This window comes from Xylona heveae (assembly GCF_001619985.1).
Source record: "Xylona heveae TC161 unplaced genomic scaffold L228scaffold_1, whole genome shotgun sequence".
In the NCBI taxonomy this organism is placed as follows: Eukaryota; Fungi; Ascomycota; class Xylonomycetes; order Xylonales; family Xylonaceae; genus Xylona; species Xylona heveae.
This window is the reverse complement of record NW_017264193.1, coordinates 1,676,613-1,692,532: the sequence shown is the minus strand read 5'-3', so window position 1 is coordinate 1,692,532 and position 15,920 is coordinate 1,676,613. Positions and strand designations below refer to the sequence as shown.

Here is a 15,920-nt window from a genome sequence, read left to right as displayed (position 1 = left end):
CATTGACAGGCAAATGGCTCCAGTGGTTTAGCAAGCCTGGAAACAGTCGTGATGATGGCGATGGATAAGTTGTTGCCGCTGAGGTCTTTGGACAAGTCACATACCTCGTGGGAACTGGGCGAGACGGCCCGAATATGTTTGATAGCGTTAGTTGTAGGACAAGTCGCAGCTGAGAAGATTTCTGCCAGCATCAAAAAAGGTCCCGTAAACTGCCTGATATTTCGGCAGTACTGAGTGGGAGGTAAGACATGTTTTTCGCTACCATGAAGCTTATAGCCTTGGCATTCTCTTTTATTTCTAATCCAATTGAGGCGTAATGGTTAGAAATGTTTCTAACATATTTTGTATATATGTCTCCTTCTCTTGCAATTAGGTATGTCGAGGATATTGAATGATATAGAGAACTTGTACGGTGGTAAATAGAAGATGTACCACTACTTGACAAACGCTTCACTTTATCTCAGTTAAGTTAGTCAGATAGATGACTAAGTTCTTTAAGGTTCTTATTGTCGTTATACCTTAGTTAGTCGAAGCACAAGATAGTCAACTCCGGAAAACTTAGCAAATCTCGCTAAAATATCCCTAAAGGCCTAGTCTAACCATTGGAACCCATCCTCGACTGTGTACTTCCCTTACTCAGCAACGCCATTTCTCCATTGGGCGACCTTAACGTTCGTCCATCACGGGCTGAGATCCCCCATGTAAAAAGATATCACGCCGTTATAATACATACACGCGAATTATTTCCAGTGGAATAGCATAGCCTTTCGCTGTGGCTTGCTGAAAGATTTAGCATTGGAATCTGTCGAGCGTAATGACATAAGATCCCGGAAGACCATTATCACTTTTTAAATGCTCCAAACCCAAGCTGTACGAGCCTCACAAGTCTAGTATATGAGATCATAGAAGCAAAATATCTCGCCAGTTGACCTTGATCTATACAATTCAATTATATGGTCAAGCTCGTGTGTTCACGCGATGCCATTGATGATGGATGACGCTCTGGATATGGCCGACTTGTTCGGCGACGCACAACCCCTCCAGTTGCCGCCGCTTCCACCGGCAAAAGGTCTGCTTCAGCGGCTAGATGAGATGCGATTGAGCGGGTGTTGCCAGTAGGTTCACTGGCCTCTAAATCAATCCCCTTCAGGCAGCACATTGGATCATTTCTGATTGTAAAATAGGAAAGTGGCTTGGTCAAAAGTGGGCTGCATCGCATACGTCACTCGCGACGGTCAGCGCGTGGCTATTAGAAATCTTCGCTGCAGCCCCAGGGATGGATCTTGGGGGTTAAGCCATGTGAGCTATATTCAATCGCTGCCCTCTGTTCCTGAAGGGCAGCAAGTGGCTCACCTCTCCTTCAATCCGCCCGGCACCGAGCTGGCAATTGTTGACGTGGCTGGCCGCATTACTTTTGCAAATCTTGTTATTACAGTTAATCGTACGTCTGTAGTACACTCTGGCTTGATCGACCAAGTCGATGATTTGGGCGCCATCGTAGGCCTTTCTTGGTTGAACGTGGATAGGGTGGTGAGTACGATAGTCTTCTTCCTCTTCACCAAGCGATGCTGACCTCCCGATTGTCGCCTCTTTATCGACCTGCAGTCCGGAAAGATGGGCAATGGGTCTACTCCGCAGGAAATGTAAAGAATAATGGCCCTCATCACCCGCTCAACAAGTCCGCATTGCTTGCCATTACGCGCGGCGGGTCGTTGAGATTCCTGTACCAGCAGACCAATGGGAAGTGGCACGAGACGGGCGCCGAACTTGAAAGTGTGGGAAGTTCAAATGATCTCCTCACGCATGCTTCTATCTGCTGCGATAAAGGTATCGTCTAGCCAGACTAAACAAAATAAATTTTCAATGCTAAAGACTAGGAAATTAGATGGGTCGCTTCTCGTAGTGACGCATAATGTGTCTCAACGTCTTCGAATTTATCGAATCACCATCAGCTGGAATCTTGCCCCCGGGCACAAACAGCCGCAAACAGCGCCATTGCCAATTCCTGGAATAGCCGTTCGTCATCTCAAAGTAGAGAACAGCTGTTCTCCATTGACCAAAGCTCTGGCATCTGATGGAACCGTGTCACACATCGATCCTCAAACAGCGCAGCTGTCTCACCTGGAATTTGCATCCGCAGAACCGGATCTGAACGGCAGAGAACCTAGATACCCCACAATTTTTGCGGTCTTCTCTCATCTACCAGAGAACGACAGCACGGAAAAGGCTCTTGAGAGCTTCAGCGTAATAGCTCGATGGGAGTTGCGCCCCGTTTCCCAAAGCTTACATTCTAGTTTTAACCAGCTTGCATCAAAGAAGAACAATGTCGGCGCCTCGAGAGAAGTACAGTCCCTGCTTCCTTGTATCCTTAACATTTCACTGGTTTCTGACCAAGCTATCAGAGTCTTGAACTCAGTCGATTAGAAGATTATGTTTCCGAAAAGTCAATTCTTTCTACTCAATTCTTAAATCTCAACACTGTCGTTGCCTTTGGCAAGAGTGACGGCTCCATTGTGTTTCATAATAGGGATTCAATGAGCGTAATAAGTTCAGACCCCGACCTGAATAAGGTATCTGGTCTTGCAGAGGCTGGTTTTGCGTTTCCAGCGGAAGAAACATGTAAGTGTACAATTTCAGAAGCAGGGTTTTCTGCGGTTTCGTTTTCTTTTCTTCTCATCATTGGATAGGTCTTCACGTCACACTGTCTCCAAATGCTTGTGGAGCTGTCACGATCGACGCTGAAGGCGAAGCGCGCTTTAAACCTATGCAGTATACTCTCCAGAAGTTCAACGATTCAAAAGATGACGGTAAACTCAACCCCTTGACCTCAACATGATATTTTCTAAATCATCCTATAGCACGATTTTCCGTGGCGATTATCGCCTTTGCATTGCAATTCGCCTTTTCCTGTACTCATCACAATAATAACGATGATATTGTCGCCGCTATACAGCCTCACGCCGCTCCTGGTAAGTAGAGAGCGAGATTCAACTTAATTTTATGTAATCTGACGATGTAGCTTTTCAACATGCCTTTCTCAGCGAGATCTTTCGGGCTCTTGCAATAAACGCAGATTGGTCATTTGATAATATCCAGGATAAACTATTCCGTAATAATGTCATGCATCGTTGTCTCAGCATGCAAGGCATTCTAGGATTTCGAGGAGAGCACGCAAATAAGAGTCTCACAGCGAAATTGGCCAGAGCGGCCTTAAATCTCAGGATCACTTCCTTTTCATTCATATTTGCCCTTAATAATGCGGCGCGCCCAGGCTCCACTGGTGGAGATACGGAGGCGGCAATGCCAGGTATGTGCTAAGTCCAGTGGTTCGTCAAGTTCTTTCGTGCATTAACCTGTTGATGTAGAGACGCTGATATCACTTTCTGGCGTGGTCAAGTGGAGTATGGACCTTGTGAACTACATTGTGGACGAACTATTCCGCTTGGCGCATGTCTGCAAGGATCATACAGACGACAAAGGATTTCTTAACGACAAGAGTAGGACAATGATGATTCCGTAATTTTGATTGAGTCCTTTAGCAGCTAACTCATGATTCAAGTTCGCCAACTCAACTCGCCGGCGCTGTTTTTAGTTCTTTGCAGTGTTCCCCGGCTCTTTCTTCGGTATAATGTCCGTGGCATTCGCAGCGTACATACAGCGGCACACCGAAGTTCCAGGCTTGGTCCAAGCAGTGAACACTGGCAAGCGTTGCTAAGAATCGCCGAGGGGCTGGAAGAAAGCCCCGTCCCGATTGTACTGTTTGATCGCGTCTTGAACGAGATGGACCAGGCCATCAAATCTGCGTATCAGGGATCTGGGATGAGTGATGCTGAGCGCAATCAGGCGGAGAAGGAAATGCTCATTCACGGAGATATTCCTGACGCTCTGGTGCCTGTCATCTCGCGACTGCTGACGGACACTTTGAACAAGATTGCCATGGAGATGGACCCGGCCGAAATCTACTTTGTCGACCACAGTTGGCTTGATCTTAGCGACGATCTTCGGACGGATGCATATCGACGACAGCATCGAGTCGACGCCATCCGCAAAGTCCCCTTGAGCGGATCTGCGACATTAAGACGATGCACACGATGCTGCTTATACATGGAAGATTTCATTCCGCAGCGGACTGGGTGGCTGAGCGGCTTACAAATGAGATGCCTCTGTGGAAATCTCTGGATGCTCATTGAGTCCAGTGGGTAATTGCCAAAAAAGAAAGGACAGTCTCCTTTTCGGTCAAGGCAGCAAGGGCGTCGGTTATATAGAATCATTTCCCCTCCTTCTTACCAGTCTCTAAGTTCGCTGCGCTATTAAGATGCGGTTGAAAGCCAAGGCATAGCAAACAATCAAGATTTATTTGATATGACGAGGTTTTTAGATATTTATATAACTCTTCGCTGGCAATAATTGCCTCTGCGAGAAATTCTTACCAGCTAGGTCATTGTTTCGTGAAAGGGAAGAATCGGTGAAGAAAGTACGAGAAGCACTGTAGCAGCAAATTCGCTAGCGAAGAAGAAAAAAAAAAAAAGGTCTAAAGCGACAAGGAGAAGCTTACCTTGGGCACGAGTAATTGTAAATGAAGACACGCTGTCCATAAGTGCCTCAGAGGTATTGTGGAGGGGTCAAAGACATGGTTGAGAAGGATCGAGGGGATGGGAAAGGCGTGGAGTTGATGATATTTCTTTGTGGTGACAATCGGCATGAGAGCCAATTAAAAAGGTGGCATGGCAATAAAAAGTGACAGTATGATGGCTGAAGTGGGGGAGAAGAAGTGTCGGCCCAGGATGAGTGATTCTGCCCTCTCTGATTTGATGAGATGAGGCAATGTTTTGGGCTGATTGGGTTCCACTACGAGGCCACAATTCTGAAGCCGAGCGAATCATGCCTGCTGCGCATCACCGCCTTTTCTCTTCATCGAATTGGGGTCCTTTATCACCCACCCCCTCTTCATTTAGTTGGCCCCTCCTCTCTATTCCAGGGCACAATCATGCGAGGCATCTTGCTGCAACCCCCTTTGTGCCCACTCGACTCTTCTGTGCATCCTCTGAAAGCCACAGGATTGGATCTGCATTAATCGGGATATGCGGTGTAAGTTACTCTAGGGCACTTTGGGTGACCCTGCATGATGACCCATTGCTACGAACGTTATGGGCCGCCAGAAACACAGATGCAGAGAAAATCAATAAGGTGAAAAGTTTTTCAAGTCTTATGCAATGCTTTTGATCCTCTCTATCACTCTGTCCATGCAAGCGTCCACCTCGGCTAGAGATTAATCACTCAAGTGCAGTACTGTGGCCTTTCATCCCCAATGTGAGCGAGCCATCTACGTGAGGGGCATTACTATTCACAGGTGCCAAAAGTTAATTTCAGGAATCCAACCACTACCGCTATTCTGCGACGACACCTTGACTCCTTGCATCTCGCCTCTACGCTAATCGTCAATGGAGAGCCCGATTTTCTTCATGCTTATCTTTAAAGGGTCTCGTTTGTGAGAGAAAAGGCTGCTTTCCTGCAGGCATCGAAGCAGGAAGAGGAAGAGGAAGAAGAGAGCGAAGAAAAAGGCCCGAAGCCATTTGCGTTACTAGCGGCGGTGCGGAACCAAGGGAACCAGACAGGCAGAGGGAAACAATTTGACGGTACCAGGGTCTTTGACCGCTCTCGCTCCGCTCGTCTCGTCTCGCCCCGTCCTGCCATCGTTCCCTAGCAAGGAAAGGTCTGAAGTGGTGCTGTCTCCGCCACCAAAAAATACAGTAATAATTTGGTTCCTGTCTTGACTCGGTGCTTGTTCATTCTGTATGATCGTCCGGTTGACGGTGGGGCTCTTTTCTTGTCCGACGCTCGTGTCGCGTGTAGAATCGTCATTCGTGCCGATTTTTGAGGGTTTGCTAGCTCACTCGTCGGGAGGCGTTCGCCCTTGGCTCCCGCATGTCGCGTCTCTAAATTATTTCCCCCGCCATCCATTTTCGATTTGCAGCTGGGTTGTCAAGAAAAAAAGAGTGTGTCTTGCAGCGGCTCGACCAACAACACAACGCATAGATCTATCAAGGAATTGAGTGATGGCCGTATCTGTCTTGTCCAATTCGAGAGATTATTTGGAAGGAGCATTGACCCATACTGCGCAAGTTGATTTATCGTGCATATCAGAGGAATCTTTAATAGAGCAGGTTTTGTGGCCTACGGCCCAGGAAGCGGCGCAATGGGCAGGTTCCCACATTGCTGCAAGAAGATCCTGTCGGCAGAAATGCAACTTGAATTTGGTACGCCATCCGTCAACTCTCCACTCTCGAACTCCTTCTCTTCGAAAATGGGATCGCGGCATGCTCTGTGTCAGTTATCGCAAATCATGGAAAGCTAAAGCCATGCTGGAAAAACAGGCGCCTCATGTCAATAAAGCTCCAGTCTTGAATAGCAAGCAGTGGACATGCAACGCTCTCGAAATATATGAAAACCCTCCCCCTCCTTACGGTGACGCAGCGCTTGATGCGCCTCCGGACTACTCACCTACCGATCAATTGGCCAGTTCGCGGGTCGAATCGCCTTTGACGCCCCCTCCTACCTATTCAATATGCAGAGTTCAGCGCAAGTCTCTTGAGATTGAAGACCTTACAAGTCCAATCAAGCTTGATTTTTCGAATGCCTCAAATGCTCGGACACACAAGGGAGGCAAGAACAAGAAGAAAAAGAAACCGAATAACAACAATAACAACAGCAAGCAAAACAAGGCTGGCGATTCGGATCATGAGCAAGAAGGAAACGAAGGAGCAGGGGAAGAAGGGAGTCAGAATGGAGGTGGCGGCGATGGTGGGGGAGATGGCGACGGCGACGGCGACGATAAGAAGGAGCCTAACGTGGCTGTTGACGAGGAAGAGGAGGAGTTGAAGAAGCGAGAGGAGGCCGAAAAAGCAGAGCAAGAAAAAAGGGCTGAAGAAGAAGAAGCTGCTGCTGCTGCTAGTGCCGCCGCTGCCATTGCAGGCGAGGATCCAGATCCAGACGAAGAATGGGGCTTTGCGCCTCCAAAGAAGAACAAGAAGAAAAAGAAGGGCCAGGTAAGACCCCCCCTCGAGTACCTACTTGATTTGAGCTGACAACTCTAGGCGGCCGCTGAAACAGTACCTCCTCCACCTCCGCCTCCGCCGGCCCCGGCAGCCTCAAATGAGCAAGGGCAGGATTTTGATGATGTCAATTTGGATGACCCGACCCCCAAAATTGAACTTAATTTTGGGAGTGGAGATGATAACAAAGGCTCAGATGGGTTCTCTTTTGGAAGCGGCACCTGGGGCGGCTGGGGCAATAGCGGGAAGTGGGGCATGGGTAATACAGATAATGCAAGCGGTATCGAGATTGTCGACGAAGAAAAGTCCAATGAGCCTCCCGAGGGAGAGAGCCCATGGGGCGTAAGTACTGGCAAGAAAGGGAAAAAGAAGAAAAATACTTCTCTTGACTTTGACGATTTTGGAGAGTCCGGCGATCCTCCGGCTGGCGATGGGATAACGGAAGAGAAGCCAGAAGAGAAACAACAAGACAACCCGGGGGATGAATTCGCTGAATTTACTACTATGTCTAGGAAGGAGAAAAAGAAGAAGAAGAAAGAGGCCAAAGCTGCAGAAGCATTCGCCGAAATCAAACCTGAGGAGCCATTGAGTGGTGACTTTCCAGATTCAGAAAAGAAGGCCGTCGACACAAACAACGAAATGGGAGAAGCTCTAATTGATATGGGCCCGGCGAAGGACGATGAACATGTTACTTCTCCAGCGCCAGAACCGGCATCCGACTTTGCGTGGGGAGGATGGGGAGAAGTATCCAAGAAGGATAAGAAGAAGAAAAAGAATGGTGGTGCTGCGACTGAAGCCACCGACGGAGGCGCCGGTGAAAAGCCTCTGGAGCCCGACTGGATGAACTGGGATGGCGACAAGGCAAATGACGAAGTACAAAATCAGGACGAATCACTGCCTCCGCCGCCGCCAGCTCCCGAGGTGGTAGACAGCTCCATGGGTGCCAATGAGTGGGCAGGATGGGGTAAACCAAAGAAGGCCAAGAAAGGAAAGAAGGGTGCAGAAACAATCGCCGAGCCCGAAGCTCCTCAAGACTCTGTTGAGGACAATATCATGAAACCAGATGCCATTGATGAGCCCAAGGGCGCGGCAGCTGATGAAGGCTGGGGCTGGAATTGGGACAAGCAGAGCAAGAACAATAAGCAGAAGAATGACCCTGTCGAGGTTGTTGACGATGATCCAGCAGAATCTTTGATGCAGCCAGACTCAATCGTGGAGCCGAAGCCGGTCGATGATGATTGGGCCGCATGGGGAACTACGAAGAAGGACAAAAAGAAGAAGGGCAAAAAGGGAAATGCGGGCAATGCACCACTAGACCAGGAGCCAATGCCTCCGCCGCCACCACCCGCTCCAGCGGCGCCGAACGAAGATGAGTTTGACGGCGCAAACCTCGATGCACCAGCGGCAGAGGAAGATCCGGATGAGATTGTTGCAATCGTTGACGAATCAACGAACACGGTAGAGAAGCCTCCTCGAGATAGTGCTTTTACAACAGCCAAAAGCTTCTGGGGAAGTTTTGGACTTGGTGGTGGCAGCACGGCCGGTTCCAAAGCGAAAAGTGCCAAGGAGAAAAAGAAGGAGGAGGAACGGTTGAAGAAGGAGCAAGAGGCGAAGGCTAAAGAGGAGCAAGAGGAAAAGGCAAGACAGGAAGAAGAGGAAGAGGCATTGAGAGAAGAGCAGAGGTTGAGGGAGGAGGAAGAGGAGAGAGTTAGAAAAGAAGAGGAGGAGAGAAAGCAGCAAGAGGCTAAGAGGGAGGCAGAAGCCCCAAAGGGGAAGAAGGCAAAGAAGGCTGCGAAAAAAGCAGCAAAAGCTGCCAAGGAGAAAGAGCCAGAGCCCGAATCTGAGCCTGAAGTCAAAGTCACAGATGAAGGTCAGGCAGCCGACGAAGTCGTGCCAGAAATTACACCGATTGAAAATGAAGAGTTCGATCTACCGGAGCCTGTCCCAGTCGAGGAAAAGAAGACAGACGTATGGGGTTTCTGGGGTAGTTCCCGCAGGACAACAAATAAGGCTGACAAAATTCCCAAGGCATCCAAGGAGGAGAACCTCACAGCCAATCAAGAACTGGCGCTTAACGAACCGAGCGTGTCAGCTGCCGTTATCGATAAACCGCCCCCACCCGCGGTAGCGACATCAGCAATCCCCGGTAAGACTGGAGCTGGAAAGCCAAAAGGTCCTGGAAAATTATCGGTCGCTGATAAAATCAAAGCATTTGAAGGAGGCAAGGTTGTAGAAGACGAAGCTGCCGAACCCGCGCCGCTTCCGCTTTCACCTCCGCCTGAGCCTGAATTTCCGCCCCAGGAGGACCCGGGCCCCAAGAAGAAGTCTAAATCCAAATCCAAATCTGCCAAAGCACGCGAGAGCATTCTATCGGAGCGGAAGCCTGAGCCTGAGCCTGAGCCAGAAGCACCAAAGGAAGAGGCATCTGCTACTGTTCCTGGGAGCTTTCCTTCTGAATATGCAGACGATGACATCGTAGAAGTCATTGATCTTGGCGCCGCATCAGGTGGCGCTGGTGCTGTTACTGAGGAATCTCCTGCGCCTGAGTTTGACTCTCAACCAGAGCCCGTGCCAGAGCCCGAACTAGAGCCTGTGCCAGCAGATGATCAGCCGGCCAAGGCAGCTCCGCAATCCGCTAAGAAGCCGCGTTCAAAGATTGTGAGGGATGATAGCGCTCTCTCTTGGGGCTTTTGGGGTTCCACACCGAAAAAAGGCGTGAAGAAGCAGCCGGCTACACCATCCGCGAAAGAGACAACCCAACCCCCGGGCCTGTCGACCAAGGATTCTTCTGGAGACAAGGTACGTGAGATATCGACTCCGAAAACTTCTGAAGGCGCCAGAGCAGTCAAGCCAAAGCAAAGACAAACTCCATCCAGAGGTCTGAGCTTCGCGCAGCTGCTTCTTGGCACGCCGCCGCCGCGAACCAAGGCGCGTCGCGTCAACTCTGGACGTCAGGGTAACACTCGGCCTCAGTCAACGGATAACGAACCGGCAAGTGTGGATCCCACTCCAGAACTGGAAAAGGAAGAGCCAGAAATGGTCCCCGAAGCAGTGGAAACAGTGGAAAAAGAGCCAACGCCGCCTCCCCCGCCCCCACATCCGCCTGCCGCAATTGTGGAGCCTACATCGATTCCAGAACCGGTCGACCCCGTAGTCCCTGTAGAACTAGTAGATGCAGGGTCAGACCCTGATGACGTTGATGAACCAGGTACGGTCTATGCTAATTTCTCGCTCCCACGCGGATTCGATGCTAATCATACCGCAGAGCCGGTCCCAGAGCCCATAGAGCCCCTAGAAACCATGGTTGATGATGACGACGTGGTCGTTGTGCCACCTCCTGCTGACGTACCTGCTACCATGGACCCGCCAAGTCGGAAGAAATCTTCTCGTAATAAGGACCCAAACAGAACGAGGAGTAGTAGACGCAGAGAGCACCATCGTGTAAGTTGCCAGGTGTTTATCTTTTCACTAATTGCCAATTCCATTCACCAAAACTTCAAGCTTCAATTAACTAATGAATGCGAAATAGCTATCGCGGGCGGAAGATCAAATGTTCACTCATCAAGATGCCGCTGTCCTGCGTGACGCTCCCGCTCACCGTACAGACGAGCCTGAGATTCCCAATGGTCCAGACGATCTTACCTTTGTAGAAAGACCGAGAGATCAACCATTGAAGCGCTCCATGTCTGCCGCAAAGCCTACGGAGAAGCTAATGAGCCTGTTCGGCTCATTCAAGGCTAAGAGTAGCTCACGACCTCAGAATGAGGAACGCCGAAAAAGTAAGTACATGTACGAAAGTGAAGATGGTATGGCTCGCCGAGCGCGCGTCTCACTAGAAGACGAGGAGATGCAGCGTCAAAGTCGTGAGGAACGAAGAGCCCGTCGCACGGCCCGCCGGGCAGCCGCAGCAGAGCAGGACGCAGCAGCTGGGTTTGTCGCAGAGGGAGCCGCCGGTGGCGCAGTCACAGATGTCGAAGAGGAGCATCCAAGGCGGGAGAAACGAAGATCTCGACGAGCAGAGAAAGAAGCCGCTGAACGAGAAGCGCGACAGGCTGAAATCCGGCGTTTGGAAGAGAAGCAAGCTAAACGGCGAGAGCTCGAAAAGGCCGAAATGCGAGTCAAAAAAGCAAAGGCGAGAGAAGATCGCGATCGAAGGCTTCGTGAAGAAGAAGAGGCGGAGCAAAAATACCAAGAGGAACGCCGTGCTCGAAAGGCTGCAAAGGCAGAACGCCTAGCCCAAGAGGAAGAAGCTCGCAGGGAAGCAGAGATTAGGCATGCCGAAAAGAAATCTCGTCGACGAGAGCGCGAGCAGCAGCGAGAACGGGCCCTTGCTATGGATGACGAGGCTGCGGCAGTCGAGCATCGTCCGGGTAAACCGGAGCGCAGGCGCTCACATGCCGTGCGGACGCCAGAGGAGGATCCGGAACGTGCTGAACGTCGTCAACAGCGACGAGAGGAGCGCGAACGTCGCCGTGCTTCTGCTGCCATTAGTGCTGGTGGCGCTGGTGGGACAGCTTCCTACGCACGTACGCCAGGCGAGCCTCATTCTTCCAGTCGTCGCCGCAAATCCTCCACCACTGTCCCACCCGCTGGAAACCCAGTTGAAGATTATTTTGATCCGCGCAATAGCGCCAACACTCGCGGACACGCACCCGTCGAGCTGGACGACTACCACGCATATCTCGGCCAAACCTCTACAATACCTTACTTTGGCAGTCGTGCGACAGACAAGACCACTTCGTGGGTCGAACAAGTGAATGCATCCCCACCACCTCCTCCGCCCATTGAACCCACCGTCATTGAACCGCCTCCTATCGTCATGTCCGGAGCTGTCGGTGGGGCCGCCGGTGAGAGTCGTCATAGTCGGAGCGCCCGCAGTCGCGGAAGCCGAGGCACGCGGAGTCGCGGCAGCCACGAGCACCCTGGCGAAGTTGTCGAAGATCCTCTGGCCGACGACGAAGACGAAATTGCGCGTCGCGAACGACGTCGAGCTCGCCGCGAAGCACGTTACGCAGGCATGGCCCCAGAGGAGGTTGAGGAGCGACGTCGTAGACGCGAGAGTCGACGTATCGAGCGCGAACGTCTTGCTGCCGCTGCAGTCAGAGGCGAGGTCCCTCTCGCGAATGGACAGCGGAGCAGCGAAGGCGGTGGAGTCCCCGCGGATGGTGGACCTTCATACTACGACAATTACGCTCCCGCCGGCGACAAGTACGACAAGTATGATCGCTATAATGACAACAGATACGATGATCGATACGCCACGCCTCGTCGCAAGAGCGATTACTACGCTACACCACGCACATTTGACGGAAAAGTGCCAACGCCCAAGAAGGAGAGCTGGTGGAAGAAACTTACCACCGCTGTTTAGCAGCTACAACTATTATATCAGTAGTTGGTTTGCAACATTTAGGGAACACTACCGGCACAGTTGGGAATTTGAAATCGCCTTGAAGCATTGATCAATTGGATTCTGGATCGTTTTCCCGACCTCGATTACGAGCTTTTTCTATCTATCGTTACATTTTTTTTTTCTCTCAAATCCCGCTTTGGATACATCTTATTCATGCTACGTTATGACGATATCAACGACACATGATAAATTTGCCTTTCTTTTCTTTTTCTTTTTCTCCTTTGTTTTTTGATCGTTGTTTTGCGCATTCTAAAGTCTACACAGCATGACTTTTACATACGGCGTGGCATATTGTCACTTTTCAAATTTCCAGTTGTATTCCCATTTGCGACAATTTATATCGACGATTAGACCTCGGGTGTGCAAATCGTTTCGTCATTTCTTTTTGGGAAACATTGCATTCTCAACTCATTTGGGACATCTACCCTATTAGACATCTACCCTACTGTTATCACATGGTTGCCTTGTTCAGCGCGCGCCGCTTTCTGTACTTTTGTTTGACGAATTCATGATAAATGAAGATGATATGAAAGGGCTGCGGTGAATCCAGCTGGATACTTTTGTCTTCGGCCTTTTTGTGTTTGCAAAGATGCAGATAGTCATGGGATTTCCCTGAAGCGAGAAGGGGGAAAGGGGAGGAGAGATTGAAGATCGTTTGACTGTTGTGTACGTTAAGATGAATTTAATCTAGATTGATGATATGATTTGTTTGCAGTCGCGCACGTCACGTTGTAATTGTCTGGCTGGCTGGATCCAGTGCATGTTGGACAGGACAATGTTTCTCACGAATCTCACAATGTGACATTTCATATATGAATGGAGGGTGAAAATTCCATCGATTCGTCTATGAATTCTGATATATGTATCCATACATGTATCCACGTATCCAACTCCAGCTGGCTAATGGAAATATATATATTTTTTGTGTACCCTATGGAGCAGTCCTGCTGAGAAGTGTCTCTTACATGTCTGCCTGTTCGGGGACAGGAGACTTGAGTTTGCCGGTAGTCACTGCCGAACGAATATTCTCAATGACGAAGCGCTCCATTGCTGCTTGAGTCTAGATTATGTTCGTCAGCCATTGTATGTTTCGATGTTTAGAAGGGAGGCTTGTTGTTGGGAAGAAGAGAAATGACAAGAAGGGAAGAAAATGAAAATGGAAAGGCGATGAATAGTGGACATGGTATCTTACCTCTACAGTCCAAGTACCCATGTGGGGAACGAGCATGACATGAGGATTGGCGATTAGGCCGGGGTGCACCTTGGGCTCTTCCTCGTATACGTCCAGGCCGACACTCCAGACGAGACCCTTGTCGAGGGCCTTAACTAGGGCGTCCTCGTCCATGACGGCGCCTCGGGCAGTGTTGACAATGACGACGCCGGTCTTCATCTTTTCGAATTCTTTGGTAGAGATGATGTGCCGGGTATTTTTCTTTTCGTAGGTTGTGGACCTCGTTAGCAAATTTTGTTCAAGCTTTAGGCATGATGTAACATAAGACATCCCGAGATGATTCGCAGATGGAAAAGATATGAAACTCACATTCAAAGGCAAGTTCAAACTAATGACATCCGATGTGCTCAACAGCTCATCGAAACTGACGTATTTTGCTCCGCCGGATAATTCCTCCGACAGCGGCCGCCGATTGTGATATTGCACCTTCATGCCAAACGCTTCGACCTTTTTCTTGAGATTGCGTCCGATTCCACCCATGCCGAGGATGCCCAAGGTCTTGCCTTCTGGGTCGTGACCCAGCGGGGGCGATGGGCTGCCCCGCCATTTGCCTTCACGGAGACCAATCATGCCTGCGTTGAAACCGCGCAGAGCACCCAGAATCAGAAACATGTTCACGTCGGCAGTAGCATCGTCGACAATAGTGGGTACGTTGGATACTCGAATGCCTTTGTCTGTGCAAGCATGTACGTCGACTTGGTCATATCCGGCGCCTAAAGTTTGTTAGCTTGCTGCTGAAAAATGCTGTATTTAACGTAGGGTGGCAATCATAAAGCTCGTCAAACGAGGCTATCCAATGCTGGCGCGATAAACAGCAATTGGAAGGAGAGTATTGAACAAAACTAGCAGAATGACTGACCATTGTGAGAAACATATCTCAGCGAGCTGGGCAAGGAGCTGACCAATTCCTTGTCAAATAACCCTGTATACTGTGCCGAGCCAAATGTTCGATACACAGCGACCACTCCGTCGAATGTGCCATCCTTGCATTGCTTGAGGAAGTCGGCGCGATTGGTCAATTTAGGCTCAACCAATTCAGCGACATCACTCAGGCCTTTCCACTCGTTGTGAGCACTGCAATTGGTTAACAGACGTACTTAAATTGATTTCAGCAGTTTAAAGCACAATTCATCTCAATTGCTCCTGGATAATGTCGTACAAACGTCCCCTCGGCGTCTTGTCCATGTTGCCGGTGAATGGCGGAGATAGCCGGTATCGGCACGATAAGAAAAACAGAGGGGCTGAAAGAAGGGGTGAATGAACTCACTGGTCAATGTCACCAAGGAGCAAAACCTTGGGCTTGGAAGAGGACGAAGACATGTTGAAGAATGGGCGGTAGGAAATAAGAGAGGATGTGAGGAAGGAGGAATGAATGCGGGGCGTGAAATGGATTGTAAATGAAGACGCGGAAGTTGGCCGGCAATGATGATGTCTAAATACAGCTCCACACACGGATAAAGGTCGGGAGAATGTCCCGACGATGACCGCCTGTGGGAAAGCCACAGTGGAGGTAACAGCCAATAAAATGGCTATTCACGAATTAATTTGAATTTAATTGCCAAAGATATCCTCACTTCTTCGGGATATGCGTTCCAGGCAATAATTTCACATGGATGGTGGATTCAATTGACTGGAGGGGCAGAAAGATATCATCCCACCCCCCAGACAGCCCGTCATCCCACGTGGGGGTTATACCTATACAGTACCTGACAATTAATTGTGTTTTGTTAACCCTTTCGGGAAATCCCACGCAGCAGTACACTCTCCTCCAGCGTGGGGTGGATCTCTAGGACTGAACCCCGCGGCTGACTCATATTAAGCACCGGCCTTCGCATCTCTGCTACAATTGAACGCAAAAGAAGAGCTCCAAAGATCCAGAAATATCTTGTTTTCATCATGGCATTCGTTTACGATACGTGTGGGCTTGCAACAAATCCTGCAGCCTTTCTGAAATCATGAATCGGTTCTCAACCGTGGTTGGAGAGTATTGAAAATTGTATGGCCCCACGTTGAGTGGATTCACTATCACGGGCCGATAATTATCCATAACCACCCGTACCCCCACGTCCTCCTTTGGTTCTCGACAAGGCAGAAAGCCTCATGTCGTGCCTGGAGTCCACGATCCAGCGGCAAAGCCGGGCCGATGCTGCTGGATCCTGAGATGACTGGATGGTATCGTAAAGCCTTAATGAGCCCATATTCTGAACGGAAATGTGTCCCCAGCTCG

General features: G+C 49.9%; 3 protein-coding genes across 3 annotated transcripts; 2 read left to right on the top strand and 1 right to left on the bottom strand.

The window, feature by feature from the left end:
- Positions 1 to 692: 692 nt before the first annotated feature.
- L228DRAFT_257858 (hypothetical protein) lies at positions 693 to 4,203 on the top strand (the record flags this gene model as incomplete). The annotated part of the gene is made up of 10 exons (XM_018334020.1): positions 693 to 1,115; positions 1,185 to 1,530; positions 1,584 to 1,827; positions 1,886 to 2,343; positions 2,403 to 2,619; positions 2,688 to 2,807; positions 2,859 to 2,969; positions 3,020 to 3,307; positions 3,366 to 3,497; positions 3,560 to 4,203. The coding sequence occupies exons 1-10, from the start codon at positions 979 to 981 to the stop codon at positions 4,201 to 4,203; spliced, it is 2,697 nt and encodes an 898-aa protein (XP_018191968.1). The 5' UTR covers positions 693 to 978.
- Positions 4,204 to 6,056: 1,853 nt separating this feature from the next.
- Positions 6,057 to 12,420, top strand: L228DRAFT_264811 (hypothetical protein; the record flags this gene model as incomplete). The annotated part of the gene is made up of 4 exons (XM_018334619.1): positions 6,057 to 7,046; positions 7,095 to 10,260; positions 10,318 to 10,493; positions 10,582 to 12,420. The coding sequence occupies 4 exons, from the start codon at positions 6,057 to 6,059 to the stop codon at positions 12,418 to 12,420; spliced, it is 6,171 nt and encodes a 2,056-aa protein (XP_018191967.1).
- Positions 12,421 to 13,279: 859 nt separating this feature from the next.
- Positions 13,280 to 15,300, bottom strand: L228DRAFT_242876 (glyoxylate reductase). The gene is made up of 5 exons (XM_018331554.1): positions 14,961 to 15,300; positions 14,553 to 14,767; positions 14,003 to 14,406; positions 13,655 to 13,894; positions 13,280 to 13,522 (listed from the first exon to the last, which is right to left on the bottom strand). The coding sequence occupies exons 1-5, from the start codon at positions 15,011 to 15,013 to the stop codon at positions 13,424 to 13,426; spliced, it is 1,011 nt and encodes a 336-aa protein (XP_018191966.1). The 5' UTR covers positions 15,014 to 15,300; the 3' UTR covers positions 13,280 to 13,423.
- Positions 15,301 to 15,920: the final 620 nt, after the last annotated feature.